This window comes from Hemicordylus capensis, chromosome 3, assembly GCF_027244095.1.
Source record: "Hemicordylus capensis ecotype Gifberg chromosome 3, rHemCap1.1.pri, whole genome shotgun sequence".
NCBI classification, from domain to species: Eukaryota; Metazoa; Chordata; class Lepidosauria; order Squamata; family Cordylidae; genus Hemicordylus; species Hemicordylus capensis.
This window is the reverse complement of record NC_069659.1, coordinates 132341818-132359304: the sequence shown is the minus strand read 5'-3', so window position 1 is coordinate 132359304 and position 17487 is coordinate 132341818. Positions and strand designations below refer to the sequence as shown.

Below are 17487 nucleotides of genomic sequence, written 5' to 3'. Positions count from 1 at the left end.
TTTCTGACGCAGACTGACTAGCAAACAGTTAATTTCCAAAAGCCAGAAAGCCCTGGCTTCCTTCTCCCTTGAACTCATCCCAAACTCCAGGATTGAGAATTCAAGCCCCTGCAGTCCTATCTTCCATGGGCTGCAGTCATCCCTTTTGCAGCCATTTCCCCTGTCTGCATGTCCTGCTGCCCTAGCTTCTTCTGCACAAAAGAACTCTCTCTTCCTGCATCATGGCCCTCTAGGACCCACCCACCGTGTGCTGAGTGGCTGATCCCTAGCTGTCACCGCCTGTCAGTCAGGACAGGGTTCACTTCTGCTTAACAATTTAGGGGAAAAGAGGGCTGATCAGTTACAACATGTTTCCGCCTCAGCCGCTAATCAACCATGTGCTGGCACAGCTCATATGAGACAACATGAACATCATTCTGGTGATGCCGTGGTGGCCTCAACAGCTGTGGTTTCCACTGTTTCTCAGACTGTTGTGGGGGATTTTCCATAGTTTCCTTCTTCGACCAGATCTCCTAATCTGGGAAGATGGAGCAGTGTGGCATCTGGATGTGAACTCTGAGAATGACAGCATGGAAAGTCAGCTTATAGAGAAGATACTGATTAACAATAGGAAGCCTGCAATTAGAAAGAACTATGGCAGCAAGTAGAAAGGTTTCAAGGAGTATGCGCGCACTTAGAGATTCCTCTCTAGTAAAGCGACTTTGTGGCAAGTTCTTCTATATATAACCTATGTGAAACTGAAAGGCTTGGCGAATGTGTCCCTCCAGGTACACCTTGCTGCTATTTCCTAGAAACATAACGGATGGGTTGGCACCACTGTTTCCTCCCACCAGAAAGAAATTTCTGAAAGGCGTGAATAATCTATACCCACCTAAAAACCAATGGAACAATGGAGCTTGTCATTAGTTTTGTCAATGCCTACAGATCACCCTTTTGAACCTTTGGGCGAGACCACTCTTCAGTTGCTCACCCTGAATACAGTATTCTTGATAGTATTCACTACTGCAAGATGAATAAGTGAGCCCACAGCACTGAGAACAGACTTTCCTTACACAGTTCTTTCCTCAAAAGGTGGTTATGCGGTCATGCCGCATTTCCATCCAAAGACTGTATCAGATTTTCATTTAAACCAAGATTAAACCTACCTTTTTCCAGAATTCTGAGTTGCTGTTGGAGAGGGCGCTGTATTCTTTGGATGTGAGACATTCTCTGCTATATTACCTGAATGGAACAAAAAACATTAGGAAGACAAAATGTCTATTTGTGGCCTATTAGGGCAGGGCCAAGGGGCAGCCGATATCCCGCCAACGGCTGTCTCATTGGTTGGTGGGATTGATAGTGCAAACGTATAAACTGCAGGGAATAGATCCGCCGTGGACCATATGGATGCATTCAACAAGAGCATATGTGTCTTCTGCGGCATATATGTCTGGGATCCTTATGGCTGATATCTGCGCGGCTACAACATGGTCTTCACAGCAGCCATTCATTAAGCATTATGCCATTGACTTGCAATCTGCTAAGCAGGCAGGTTTGGGGAGTAAGATTTTAAAACAGGTGTTGCCATAAGCTTCAAGGACTACTGTGCCCACCACCTAGGTTTGGAGCTGGCTATTCACCCATTCCTTATCAATGGATCACAATCCAGATAAACAGGTTGCTCACCTGTAACTGATGATCTGGTAGTGATCCATTGTATTCATAAGACCCTCCGGAACCTCCCCGCAACAGTAGTTGTAGGATTATTATAGGTTTTAAAAAAGGAAAACAACTTACCATATATGGTCTCTGCAAGATCGTTGGCGGAAGGCAAGAAACTGAGAAAATGGTGCCCCCAACTGCCAATTTCAGTGTAAGCACAGAGCATGTGCAGGGCAAAGTGGGCGTCACAAGAAGCTAGTCAATCTACCCATGAAGTCCCTGAGCAGGCCCCATTCCTTATTAATACAACAGATCACTACCAGACCATCACTTACAGGTGAGCAACCTGTTTTTATCTTGTCATGGACAGATCACTACCTGGTCAAGTATAGGCTAGAAACTCTTTTCCAGGGAACTGGGTGTGATAAAATGAGCAGAATGATGGGTAAAACAGAAATGGCAAAAGTCTCAAGCCGAATTAGATTGATCTCAGGTAGGACCCCATTTTACAACCTCTTCTGTGGCAGTGATGATGGCGAAGAAATCTCACATCTCTGCTACAATCATGCCTGTGCAATACTACCCAGTGGAACTTTTCTGATAGTTAATTGTATGCAGCCTTGGGTGTATGGACTACAGAAATGTGAGATAAACGTTGTACTGAATAAATACATATATTTTAAGGGTCCCATGCTTTTCTTTCAATTTATTTATTTTATTTATAGCCTGCAGTATAATTCAAATTCACAGTGACTTACAATTTGAATTCACAAAAATGATACAATATACCAGGGATAGGTGGAGGTGATTATGGCTGTCTCTTTTTTACCCTGGCTGTTGATGGCATATAGGTTTTATGATGGATTTTTAATTTTAATTGGGTTTGTTTTGAATTTTTTTTATTCTACATTGTGTTATTTGTTAATTTTTACAGTATATTACTGTTGGGGTGTCCCCTGAGGCAGAGCCAACAACCAAGGGGAAATGCAGCAAGCTCCAGGGCAGTGTCCCCTCTGAGACATGCACATGTGTGCATGCTCAAACAGTTTTTTATGTCCCCTCAGTCAATTTTAGATCCTGCTCAGGTCGGACCAGGAAGGTCCCACTCTGAATATATGTGTGCATACACTGCCTTGATACTGCCGCCTGGAACAAAACTCGTTCTGCACACAGATGAAAAAAATTAGATAGAACATTGTGCTAGAGCAGGGCTTCCCCCACCCGAGTCTTGCAGGGATGGCCCTATCAGGCAGGGGAGGAAATAGACACCAAAACACCCACATGGAGGCATTGTCACTGGCCTAAGCAGGGAGGTATGGTCTTGCCGTCAAAAGACGATGAGGCCTTGAAGGATCGGGAGTGGCTCTTGCAAGATCTTGTGATGAGATCTTGTGAGAATTGCCCCAGCTGACAGGGGCTGTATAAGGGAGAACTGGCCAGTGATGAGAGAGCAGTTTTGGAGGGCCCGGAGTGGAAGGAGCCCTGGGGTTCTGGCTGAGCAGTGGGAGTAGCTAGGCTAGGGCGGGGCTATTGAATGTAACTCCCCTGGTGAGAAACTCTGAGACCACCTCAGCCCCTTGGCTCAGTGGAAAGTGGATGGCCATACTGAGAGTCTGACAATTAGTTTTATTGTGAGCCACCCAGAGCAGTATTGTACTGGAGTGATGGGATATAAATATTTTAAATACATAGAAATAATAATAATAATCATCATCATCCCAGTGGTAATTGGCGCCCTGGGTGCAGTTCCCAAAGACCTTGAAGAGCACCTCAACACCATAGGGGCCACAGAAATCACCATCAGCCAATTACAAAAAGCAGCTTTACTGGGAACAGCCTATATTCTGCGACAATATCTATAACAGCAACAACATTGACAATAAAATTCAGCCATCCCAGGTCCTTGGGAAGGACTCAATGTCTGGATAAAACAAACCAGTCAATAACACCTGTCTGACTGTGCAAATAAATAAATAAATAAATAAATAATGACATTGTCCAGGTTCCAGGATTTTCCCTCCAGAGGGAAGAGGCAGAAAGAGTTAAAGCTAGACCCTGGGCTGGCTGAGTAAAGATGCCAACCCACAGAATTAGCCCTTCCATTGATATAGGGCTTGGTAAGTGGTAAAATGCACAGGGTTTCCCCCCCAGTTTAGGCTGTAGAGCTAAGCTATGTGATCATTTTTAACACTGCGAAGTGTTTACAGTAAACATTAAAAGGCAATTTGAGCTGTTGTAATCTTAGTCTAAAAATAGTTATACAAATTATCCACATCTGTCATTTGTACCAGGAAGTATATCTGTTAAGTTGAACTATAACTTAATATAAATAAGTATTAATATAAATAAGTATATAAATAAGTATATTATAAATAATATAAATATAAAGCAGCAATTTGTACTTCAGTCATCCTTTCCATACTCAGACTAGCATACAAATACTAATTCATGGAGCCTCAGAAGAACTCTGCATTAAATAAGTAAGAGAGTTATGTTAACATCTTACGAGCAAGCAAAGCAAAGAGTAGTACTTGGAACTTTTACTCTCTCAACCCACTTTTTCTGGTTTGAGTATGCTGGTCAAGCTTGACAGTTGATCTAAAGGGACAAAAGTCCATTTTACAGTGTTTGCTGTATTCATATAAAGTTATCAGAGGTATTTCAAAATTATTTGAAAATAAGGTAGCAATAATATTTTCCATTTATTAGTGTTTTTCAAGTGCTCAACTTGTTTCACATACATCATCTCAGAAACCATTACAACATCACTGTAAGGTAGCGTCAGGCCTTGGCCTTTAGGATGGGCTGCAGCTAAAAGGGTCTGATTGCAGAACAGTCAGGCAAGGGTCAAAAGCCAGAGGCAGAAGATGTGATTAAGCCAGTTGGATCAAGTGCCAAATCAAGTAGACAAGGATCAGAAGGGCCAGAAGTATACAAAGTAGTCATAGCCAGGCTGGGGAGTATCAGGTGAGACAAGTAGAGGCAAGACAAGTTTATGCTGTGGCTCAGTTAAGTTACATTGCTCGGACTGAAGAACCAAGCCTGAAGCAACTAGGGTTCAGCTAGTCCCCAATTGATTTCTGAGGTCACCTGTGCTGAAGAACTATAATAATGGATCTGGATACTGAACCCACGGCAGTAATAAATAATGGGTTCCACGCCTGCTTAGACCACTTCAGGTAAAATTCATTAGCTCCTCGAGATGCCCCCAACCACCTTCTGCACATGCTCTGGTTACTTTATATCAGTAGTTAGGCATTCCTCTTTCAGTTTCTTTCTGCCAGCCATAGCAATCACTTTTTTGGATTTCTAAAGCTTCTCAGAAAAAAAATATTGTTAAAAAGTTTAAACAGCTTGGATGTGGAACAGCATGACTTATCTAAGGATTGCAATAAACTATTGTTGAAGAAGCTAGTTTGAACGGCTTGGCGCGGAACGGCACGACTTCTGCACTGATTGTGATAAGTGTTTGGAAATTAAACTGTGCATAGATTACGGAACGTTTAATGGACTGCTAATACATCTGAAAAATTAAACTTAATCTATGGTGGAATTTATTGGCTTGACTCGGAACTGGAAACAACTACTCTATTTGGCAAAGCCCTTATTGTGGTTCACATGAGTATGAAAGCACCTAGGAAAAAGACCACTTTTAAAAGGTGTGTAAGCTTCAAGGGCAAACTCCCTTCAACAGATGGCCACCAACTGTGTGTGTTGTGCTTAGGAGAGGGTCATAGTGCATCAGCCTGCTTAGTCTGTGTCTCATTTTCCAAGAAGGCTTCGAAGAATCGGGCTGCCCACCTTAAAGTTGCATTGCTGGAGAACACACTAAGTCCCAAAAAACCTATGCCCCAATTGCCCACCACATCAAGGTTGATGTTGAGATTGACACTGAGGACTGCACCAAAAATGCAGTCTAAATTCTTGGTGGCAGCTATGACCTTGAGGGTTGAAACATCCTTCAAAAAGCCAGCAGCCCTGGAAACCATTCCCAAGCAGGACAGGGGAAAAAGGAAGGGCAAGACGAACTGCTGCCCCACCGCCAAAGAAACATCGGGATATAACACAAGAAAACACCATGAAAAGACAACGAAGATGACCCCCTCTCCGACGGGGTTACAGCTTATGAAATGCCCATCGACACTGAGAGAACATCATCGATCAAAGGATGTGCCCGCACCAAAACCATGGCACCGAGTGGCTTCGCTTACACCGGCACCGACCCCGCAGCAATCTCCATTGACACCGAGACTTCCACAATCAGTAGCAATGCCTTTGACATCGAAGCCAAGTGATCGATCACCTGTTGCCTTTGACATTGAACACGATACCAAGCTTAAAATAGAAGTTGCGTTGGATTCATCGACGATGATGGATATCATGAGACTTATGGAGTCTGGAGAAAGTACTCCATCGACAATGATGTTCAAGGTCTCCCTTAGTCAAAGGGCTAGATATCGAGGAAGCAGAGAAAGCTGAACAGCTTCCTACGATACCGAGGACACCTTTGGTATTGAAAAGAAGCCTCTATGGAACCACCCTGTTGCAAGGGTTGCTGCTAGACAGAGGTTGGGCAGATATTTCCATTGCCCTATCTCCAGAATAATACTCAGAAACTAGGACAATCTCAAAAAACAGCCCTGCAAATGAGCCAAATGGCGACATAGTTCACACCAACCAGAAATGAGTATCAGGATTCATCAGTGCAGACTAGCACACAACTACAATCAAAACTAAATTCAAAAATAAGGGATGCTGCTATTCATGCAAACTTTCCTCCACCACTGATAATTCCACCACCACATTTACAGGTGGCAACCACCATTCACACACGAAAAAGAGTTGCCAATAGGTCCTGCATTGAGACATAGTATGGCAACATAGACTGTGCCTATACCAAAAAGCATTGCAACACAAAACGGTGCTGACAAGGGACACAATTAGGGCTAGTGTGGAAAAGAGAAATTCTTCAACAGGAAAAAACATGAGACAGGTTTCTGCTGTAAGGAACACATCTTCAACAGAAAGCAACGAAGATGCTCGCAGAAATAAACCCAGACCTTGTGCCACAGTGCACTCTTCCACGTGTGTCTGTACAACAGTACACGGAGACTCTTCGGATTAGGGTGATAGTTATGCATTAGATTCCACAGATGAAGAGTCAGTTGAACACATCCCTTAACCAAACCAAAATGTATCAACAACTCAGTCTATTTTGCCAACAGAGGAGATGAAATCCTACCATCAACAAATAGCAGAGATGGCTGAGGTACTTGGCTTGGACCTGAAACAGAGAACTACGGATCTGGATGATCCAGTTTACACTTTTATGGGGGGGGGGGGAAACTGCAGGTCTGCAACCAGTTTACTGACCAATGTTACCTGTCATTACAAAAGCCGCAAAGTCAGCTTGGGAGGTGTCCAGACTTCCACGCTGAAGTCAAAGAGATTAGAAACACTGTATAGGAAACAAGAAGAGGAAAATGAATACCTTATGAAACATCCTGTACCGGACTAATTAGTAATAGATTGTGCGTTGACTTCCAAGGGAGGAAAACGCCACACAACTCCTGCAGATAAGGAGGGATGGAAGCTAGATGTCTTAGGCAGAAGATCTTATGCTACAGCGTGCCTTACAATAAGAATTGCCAGTTATATGGCATGTTTATCAAAATACACATATTGCTTGTGGGAATCATTGTTTGAAGAGTGTGCCAATTTGACGCCGGAGGGATTTCAGAAAATATTTGAAAATATCTTTACAAAGACGACTACAGCAACCCACCAACAACTGAGTAATGCAAAACATCTGGCAGAATCGGAATCCCGTATTTAACATCAGCAATAATGCTGAGGAGACACACTTGGTTGTGTGCAACTAATCTACAACAGGACATGCGGGATCGCATAGAAGCTCTCCCTTTTGATGGCAAGGGGCTATTCTGTGATGAGATAGACACCTCAGTGGAAAGAAAACCAATGAATTTGATGCAAAGTCATTCACAACACCACCTAAGTTTACTAATACAAATATCAACAATATCAAAGAAGGCAAAGCACGTACTGACAGAATGAGAGAAAAGACTTTAGAAAACCTTACCAGAGATACAATTGGAAGCCTTATACAGTTTAGAAATAAGGCAAACCGGCTGAACCATAACAAGGCCACACAGCATGAAAAGCAGCACCTTTGATTGCTCTCTGAGCCCATCTGCACTATTGGAAACCAACAAGACACTGACACATACCATCAACGCCAAAAACAACATCAACTTGGCATCTGCCAGAATCAACATCAAACTGGCAAGATGTGCAAGCATGGCACCATATAACATCAGACCAGTGGGTCTTGAGAATAATCAGGACAGGGTATACAATAGAATTCAAGACTCTACCAGAGTTTACAGGGATAAAATATACTCCCGAAACAATGACCCTGATGGAAGAGGTCAAAGAATTGTTGGGAAAGCAAGCAATATCGCCAGTGCAATGGGCTCACAGTCAAACGGGATTTTACTCCCGCTACTTTCAAATCCCAAAAAGGAATGGGGGTATTCACCTAGTATTGGACCTATGCTGGCTGAACCTGTATGTCGAGGTAAAGAAATTTTGATTGGTAATGCTGCAAGCAATCCTTCCACTTCTACATGAAGAGAGGTTGGATTTGAAAGATGCATACTTTCATATCGGTTTACAGGAGTACCACAGGAAATACCTGCGCTTTGTGGTGGGCACGGAAATTTACCAATACATTGTACTGCCTTTTGGCCTGGCAACAGCCCCAAGGGTATTCACAAAATGCATGGCAGTGATCATAGCTTACCTTTGGACTCAGGGCCTCTCCATCTTTCCATATCTGCACTACTGGCTCCTCACTGCGAAAACAAGAGAACAGTTGATATCACAAATACAGTGTGTAACAACTCTTTTGCACGACCTAGGGGTACAAATCAATTGGGGAAAGTTGCATTTGCAGCCTGCCAAATGTCTCCAGTACATTGATGTGCTGTGCTGAACATGGAAAGGCAAAGGGCGTATTTACGGGAGGACAGATACAAATGAACACAACAAATGGTGGGAACGTTCCAAACAATGCCACAACAAAAAGCAAGAGCAATACAGGTGCTTATGGGTCTGATGGCTTCTTGCACGTCAACAGGTTACTGAAGAAAATCTTACTTAATAGAAAGGCTTCCACCAGGAGGAATTATGGAGGCAAATGGAAGAGGTTTTATAGCTACGCAAAAATAAAATGCTTCACTCCCAAGGAAGCAACACTAAGGGATTGTTTTATCTCACATCTTTAAAGACAAAGGGGCTTGCAAATGTCTCGATTAAGGTGCATTTGGCTGCGATATCAGCATGCCACAGTGGATGGGATGGGAAAACGGTGTTCTCCCATCCAAAGTGCAAGAAATCTTGAAAGGCATAAATAATATGTCTGTCACTGTCACTGGTGCTCTCCACATTAACAGAAAAGCCTTTTGAGCCAATGGCAACTACTACCATGAGAATGGTAGTGCTAAAAACAGTGTTCCTGGTGGCAGTTACGAGTGCAAAACGCGCAAGTGAAGTTCTAGTGTTGCACCTAAACGAACCTTACACCAAGTTCCATGCAGATAAAGTTATTTATTTATTTATTCAATTTCTATATCGCCCTTCCAAAAATGGCTCAGGGCAGTTTACACAGATAAATAATAAATAAATAAGATGGATCACTGTCCCCAAAGGGCTCACAATCTAAAAGAAATATAAGATAGACACCAGCAACAGTCACTGGAAATACTGTGCTGGGGGTGGATAGGGCCAGTTACTCTCCCCCTGCTCAATAAAGAGAATCACCACATTAAAAGGTGCCTCTTTGCCAAATTAGCAGAGGTGTGATTGGTTCTAGAGTTGTTGTTGTTGTTGTTGTTGTTTACATTTATATCCAGCTCTCCCTCCAAGGAGCCCAGAGTGGTGTACTACATACTTGAGTTTCTCCTCACAACAACCTTGTGGTTAGACTGAGAGATGTGAGAGATAATGCTACTGGTTCTAGAATTCAGACCAAAGATAGTTTCAGACATTCATTTAAACCAAGATGTAGTCCTGCCAACTTTTTCCAGAAACCCATCCACAGCTTTGGAGCACTCAATCATTCTCTGGATGTTCGCAGAGTGATGCTGTTCTATTTAAAAATAACACAGGAAACCAGGAAAACAAAGGGCAACAAAGAGGCTACTCTCCATCATGCCAACAAGTATCACATTGGTTAGTAGAGACAATACCGATGGCCTATGATCTACAAAAGATGACTCCACCAAGATCTGTGAAAGCCCATTCTACATGGGTGTACACAGCATCAGCAGCACATTTTTCGGGAGTAACATACAGGGACATTTGCATGGCTGCATCCTGGGCTTCAGACCAGACATTTATAAAACATTATGCTTTGGACCTTTGCTTTGCAGCAGTGGCCGAGTTCGGAAGGGCAGTTCTTAAAAGGGTGCTGCAATAACTTGTGACTCCCACCTCCAATAGGGAAACTCATAAGTCACCCATTATTTATGACTGTTGTGGGATCACTATCCAGATAAACAGGTTGCTTACCTGTAACAGATGATCTGATAGTGATCCCATGACACTCATAAAACCCTCCGAGCCATCCCCACTGCAGAGTGCAAGCAATTTTTTTTAAAAAAATTGCCGGCCAGCAGAAACTGAAAGAGGGATGCCTAACCACCGATATAAAGTAGCGTTGAGCATGCGCAGGAGGTGGTTGTGGGCGTCTCGAGGAGCTAATGAATTTTACTCGAAGTGGTCTGGGCAGGTGCAGAACCCATTATTTATGAATGTCTTGGGATCACTACCTGACCATCTGTTACAGGTAAGCAACCTGTTTTTCAGGCCATAATATGGGTGATGTTGCACTGCAGCAGAGAGCAGGCTTACTCTCTCTGCCTGGGAGCTGCTGTGGTGATGCAAAGAGTAAGGCACTTGAGCCCTGCTTGTTAGGTTCAAGACTGCCAGTACATTACAGGAATGCCAGTAGTATTATTTCTAATTCACAGATTGAGGGCTTAGGTGCACAGAATAGTGGCAGAGAGTAGTGACTTTGTGGCTCAGATAATAACCCATTTCAAATTGGCTTTAGGACAGGCTATAGGGTGGAGACTGCCTTGGTCAGCCTGATGGATGATCTCCAATTAGGAATTATAGGGGGAGTGTGACCCTGTTGGTTCTGTTGGATCTCTTGGCGGCTTTTAATACCATCAACCATGGTATCCCTCTGGACCACCTGAGGTTGTTGGGGGATAGGGGTGTGCCCGAACCGGTTCAGAGGCCATTCTGGAGGCCTCCGAACCGGTCCGGTTCCGAGCTGGTCCGGCGGCTCGGCACGGAGGGGGGTTGTAGCCTTAAGGGCGGGGGGTAGTACTTCCCCCCCCCCCCGCCGCACTTCCCCCTCCGGCGCTGTGATATTTGCAAAAGTGTCTGGGGCGACAGCTTTCCACCCTGCGGCCCCTGGCCCCATCGTTAGCCGGCTAGAGCTCAAATGCGCTCCACGCATGTGCCCGTTGTGGCACACGCGGGCACTCGCCGCCATCCCGCGCGCGCTCCGCAGACGTCACACGTTGACATGTGATGTCTGCAGAGCGCGCGGCGGTGGCGAGTTCGCACGCGTGCCACAACAGGCGCATGCGTGGAGCGTATTTGAGCTCTAGCTGGCTAACGACAGGGCCAGGGGCTGCAGGGAGGAACGCTGCCACCCCAGAAACTTTTGCAAATATCACAGCGCCGGAGGGGGAAAAGCGGCAGGGGGTGTAAGTACTACCCCCCGCCCTTAAAGCTACAACCCCCCCCCCCCGTGCCCATCCGGACCAGTTCGGGGGCCTGCACATCACTATTGGGGGAGTGAGGCATTGCTTTGCAGTGGTTCCACTCCTACCTCTTGGGTAGATTCCAGATGGTGTTGCTTGGGGATTGTTGATCTTCAAAGCAAGAACTGTTGTCTGGAGTCCCACAGAGCTCCATTCTATATCCAATGCTTTTTAACATCTACATGAAGCTGCTAGGAGAGATCATCAGGAGATTTGGTACAGGATGCTGTCAATATACTGATGACACCCAAATCTTTTTCTCCATATCAACTTTGTCAGGAGATGGCTTAACCTCTCTAAATGCTTGATTGGAATCAGTAATGGGCTGGATGAGGGATAAAAACACTGAAGTTGAATCCAAACAAGACAGAGGTAATTGTGGGAGGTCAGAACTTAGGAAGTGGTTCATCTGCCTGTTCTGGATGGGGTTACACTCTCCCTGAAAGATCAGGTACATAGCTTGGGATTACTTCTGAACCCAAATTTCTCCCTGATATCTCAGGTTGAAACAATAGCCATGAGTGCTTTTTATCAGCTTTGGCTGATACACTAGCTTACGTCCATTTCTCAAGAACAACAACCTTAAAACAGTGGTGCATATGCTGGTAATGTCCAGGCTTGACTATTGCAATGTACTCTATGTTGGGCTGCCTTTGTATGTAGTTCAGAAACTGCAACTGTGCACAATGCAGCAGCCAGGTTGGGGCCACTCATAGAGACTACATTACTCCTATTTTAAAAGAATGATACTGCCTCCCAATTAGTTTCCAGGCAAAATACGAAGTGCTGGTTATTACCTATAAAGCCCTAAATGGCTTGGGCCAGGATATTTAAGAGAGTTCCTTCTTCTTCATGAACCCACCGCCTGTTAAGATCATTGGAGGAGGTCTGGTTGCAGTTGCCACCGGCTTGCTTGGTGGTGACCCAAAACCAGGTCTTCTCTAGGGTTGCCCCTAGCCTCTGAAACACACTCCCAAATGAAATTAGAATGAAATCTCCCCATCTCTGGTTGTTTTTAAATGACTTTTGAAAAGACACCTGTTTTATCAGGCTTTTAGTTTATGATGTTTTAAAGTTTCATTTATGGCAATTTTAATCTGTTTATATGATTTTTAGGTTTTGATTGAATTGTAAACCACCCTGAGATTTTATACAGGGCAGTATATCCTCTATAATAAAACCCTTGAGTGTGCGCCTGTGCCGCCCGTGTCTTTCTCGGCAGTTCTGGGCATGCACAAAGCGCATGCTCAGAACCGCTGAAAAAGATACGGCCGCCCAGACATGGGCGGCCATGTTGGCCAAATTATCTGAAGTGGTCCTAACGATTCCCGCCGCCGCCGACCACCCGCCCGTCCTCCCAGCTGCCCAAGTCCTCCTCTCCCGGCCCCATGGGTGGCCATGTTTGCTAAATTGTTGTCTCGTTTGTTCTTAATAATTGCTGCCGCGGCGGCCACCCACCCGCCCTCCAAGCTGCCCGAGTCCTCCTTTTCAACCCCCCCCCACATGATTAAGGGCCAAATCGGCCCATGCAATTGCCGCCACGGCCGCCGGCCGCCCGCCCTCCCAGCTGCCTGATTCCTCCTTACCCTATTAGGCCTGTGTCAGTCGGGCGATAAAAATCCATATTTTGTGAAGGAGAGAGGAGCTCGCAAACAGAGCTCCTCTCTGTGCAAAGTCACTGCCAGAACTGGCGCTATGGACGCAAAGGACGCAATAGGCGTCCTTTGCGCCTTAAGCGCCAGCTCAAGAAGAGGCTTTTCAGAGAGAGGAGCTCTGCTTGCGAGCTCCTCTCTTCTTCTCAAAATATGGACTTCTAGCGCCCGAATGACGTGGGCAGAGGAGGACTCAGCAGTTGGGAGGAAGGGCGGGTGGTCGGCGGCAGCGGCCGCAGGGACAATTGCAAGGGCCCATTTGGCCCTTAATCAGTTGGGGTGTGCAAAAAGGAGGACTCGGGCAGCTGGGAGGGTGGGCGGGTGGCCGCGGCAGCAATTATTTAGAACATTCGGGACAGCAATTAGGCAAACATGGCCGCCCGTGGGGCCGGGAAAGGCGGACTGGGGCAGCTGGGAGGGCGGGCGGGCGGTCGCTGGTGGCGGCCGCAACGGGAAATGTTTGGGCCAATTCTGATAACTTAAAAAGAGCACACACAGTGTCACAAGCACGTTCCAAGTTCCCTGCTAGCCCAGCCCATGGTGCGGACTACAGCCGCCATTCCCTGTTCCTCTCCCCGGCCAACCAATCACATAGTGAGAAAACTCCCCCCCCCTTCCAGCCAAGGGCGGGAAAACAGGCTGCATAAATAACGGAGAGAGGGAAGGGTAAATTATAAAAGGGTGGAGGAAGGCGAAGACAGAGAGAAAGAGAGAGAGAGACAGACAGAAAGACAGACAGACAGCGAGAGAGAAAACAAGGAATGAGGGAGGGAGACAGCACAATAGAAAAAAAAAGAAATAAAGAAGGAATAAGAGAGAAGAGAGAGAAGGGAAAGAAAGAACAAAATAAACAAAGAGGGAGGAAGGGAAAATAAGAGAGATAAAAGTGAAGAACAAAGGGAAAAACAAAAAATAGGAAAGGAGAAAAAAATACCAAAAGAAAGGAAGAACTATGGGGGGGGGGGGGGAAGGCTAGCGCCCGTTATTATAACGGGCTTAAAAATACTAGAAATAAATAAATAAGATTAGAACCAGTTACTTCCTGATGCACAGCACACATTTCCTGACTCACATGCCACTGTACTACATTGGCTTGCTACACCATTCTATTTCAGATTCTAATCAGGAGTGCATTTGTTTACATTAAAACCAGGGCCGTAGGGACTATGGAGCAAGGAGGGATGATCGTCCCCCAGCCAGCAGGGTTTTTTTTGGGGGGGGCACCAAGCACTACCTCACCTTTGTCAAGAGTGCCCCCTTGCCCCTTCCCACACCCAGCCAGGGAATGAAGCGTTTGCTGGCTGGGAGCGTGAGGCACACCCTCTCCTTCCCAGCCAGTGTTTCACTGAAGTGCTGGGGGTGGGGGGAGAAGCCCAGTCAGCCAGTGTTTCAATGAAATGCTGACTGGGAAGGGGAGAGGAGAGGGTCTGAACAGACCCTCTCCTGGGCATTGGCCCTGTCCCTGCATCTGATGTCAGATGCAAGGGGTGGGGTCAATGCCGAGGGCAGGGCTCATCAGCCCTGGCAGAGCTCCAGTCAGCGGCCAGTGGAATAGCTGACAGGGAGCTCCTTTCTCTGCCTCCTTGAGAAGGAAAGGAAAAGAGCTCCCAGTCAGTGATTTCATGAACCACAGACTAGGGAAGGGGTTGGAGACTTTGTCTTCCGGCCACAGCCAAGCTTTCTGTGCCCCTGATGCAACCTTGTATGAACTTGATGTATTTTGGAACTGCCTGACCTAAAATCTGGTTTTAACATATGGTAGTAATGGTCACTAGCAAATTTATGCTCTTGCACTTTCTCTTCATAAGGAGTGTGTGAGTGGAAAAACATTCAACAATGCAAAATAAGCATTTTTATTTGGTGAACTTAAGAAGTTTGTGGGTTTTCAGTTTCTAATTCAGAAAATAGATTAAAATCTTGGTTTCACGTGTATAGTCTTTTGTATGCTTTAATCACCGCCTCTTTGTCATAAGATTCTATTACGATATTTCCAGAAAAGCTTTCAAAACAAAATCTTGCTCAAGAAGAAGACATTTGTTCACTTAATGAAACAATAACTGAACTGGAAAAGGAAAAGGATGCTTTCCAAGATCTTCTGGAAGAAAAATCAGATAAGATTGTTGCCCTTGAAGAAAGCTTGTCTATTAAAGTAGGTTATCATGTGGAAATATTCATGTAGTTTAGACTCAACATACTTTAGAATATTTTAAATGTATTAAATGGGAAGGAGACTTGGGACTTGATATTTATGTAGTTTTTCAAAGCACACACATAAAAATAAAATCTACAATTTCCATTTGTTTGAATGACATAAGAGTTGTGCTGGTGTTGAGATCACTAAAATAGTTGTGGTTTATTTTGCTTAATCCACTTTTAATATGCTGTTTGACTTGAGAACTTGGAGGACTAAAACAAAATTTTGGTTTAGGGACTTGCTGCATTGCTTGTTTTTAAAATAACCTATCTGCTCAAGGTAAAGGTAAAGTGTGCCGACAAGTCTATTTTGACTCCTGGCGCCCACAGAGCCCTGTGGTTTTCTTTGGTAGAATACAGGAGGAGTTTGCCATTACCTCCTCCCGCAAAGTGTGAGATGATGCCTTTCAGCATCTTCCAAACCGGCAACCTTCTGCTTGATAGTCAAGCATTTCCCCACTGCGCCACTTAAGGTGACTCATATCTGCTCAAATCTGACCAATATTTATAGCCTGGAACTTCCATTTGACACCAGCACAAATAACTTTACTACCATTTAGAACAGTACTAAAATATTAGAACATCTTTGAAAATCTTGAACATCTTTTTTATCATTTAATTGGCTTGTAGGATTTTTAGGCATGGACTGTGTAATTTCTGTGCTTTGTGGCAGCACATAATACATCGCTGGTGCTTTTTAAAAGTCATATAGAAACAGTTGGTCATTATAATTGCTATAGGCATCTAGAAATAATATCATGAAATAAATATTGTATAGCTCAAATCAAAGAATTTGTGTCAGCTGGAAACTATAAGAGTCTTTATAGGACTACAGCCCCGAACAAATAGCTCACATACTGAGTGATTTGTGACATCGAAAGAGGGCCACAGAAACACAGAGGGCATAGCTGACAAGATTGAGGTTAAATTTAGAAAGCCAGGGACATGTGGACACACACGATTGTCGTCAGCAGTATGACATAAGCATTGTTATATACAATATCAAATAGTTCAGGGGCCAGCAACGTATGGCATGAAAAATAATTTTGAATAGCACTCACACTGCTAGGGAGACCTAAGAAGGTTGTTATGATGTCCACTATCTGCCTTTGGCAGGTGTGTTATTATATAGGCAGCAGACATCCAGAAATTGGCAGTGGAAGTCTCTCTGACTGTGCTTGCTGGCTGGCTCTCTCTCGTGTGTGTGCACTCTGAAAAAGTGAATTTGCATGTGCAAGAGAGAGCCAGTCAGCACAGCCAGAGAGGTCCCTTCCACTGATCCTGGAAGTCTACTGGATGTTAGAGCAAGCAGTGACATGCTAACCAGAGGCAGGCAGCGGGCATTCTAGCTGCTGGTGTTCCTCATGCATACAGAGAGACAGATCAGTCAGCGATGTCAGCGTTGAACACTGCCAAGAAGATGAGAGGCAGTGATCAACGTAGGGCTTCAGAGCAGCTTGGGGCTTCCAGTCCAGCAATGAGTCTTGTAGCTGAGGATGTGGCCAATGACATGGAGGATGGGCCAGAATCACAGCCCAGTTGACATAGGGGACAGAGTGGGGCTAACAGGGCAAGGATGCAAACTTCACTTTGCTTCAAGCAATACTGCTCCTCAAGCCGCCCTAAAGATTTGGCACACCACTTCTGGAAGGTTGCCAAACCCTGATCTAACCATAGTGGCTAACAACATGATTCTAAGCACACTTACTCAGAAATAAATTCCACAATTCAGTAGGACTTACTCCCAAGTAAGTATGCTTTGGACTCCTAAATACATTTGAGGTTATAAGGAAATGTCTTATATTGAGACAGGCCAGTGAGCACTGTTGACTGACAGATAATGGGCCTGGAATTTGGCCTTGAAAACCAAAACAGATATGATGTAAGTAGATCTGTGATCAGATCGCCTGACTGATTTGGTTCTTTGATGGACATGGGGCTCTAGTTATGGTTAGAGCAGCAACACTGGAGCACCAAACCCTGTGCCTGTGCCATTCCCCAGACCTGAATTAACTGCCAAAGGTGCTTTTAGACTAGCTGTGTTTACTTATATCCTCTCTCTCTCTCTTTCAACAATTTAGATCAGTTTTAGAAATTCCTTTCCCAGAACTGCTGCTCATGGATCTCCCATGTTACATCTG

The 17487-nt window shown here is 44.8% G+C and overlaps 1 protein-coding gene across 12 annotated transcripts in view; it reads left to right on the top strand.

The window, feature by feature from the left end:
• The window catches only part of TSGA10 (testis specific 10), a 140221-nt gene that overhangs the window by 70806 nt on the left and 51928 nt on the right, over positions 1-17487 (top strand). For all 12 annotated transcript variants that reach the window (XM_053305721.1, XM_053305729.1, XM_053305724.1 and 9 more), the window contains one exon: positions 15148-15302. In XM_053305721.1, the coding sequence (XP_053161696.1) occupies positions 15148-15302 (155 nt within the window). The remainder of the gene's footprint in view (positions 1-15147; positions 15303-17487) is intronic.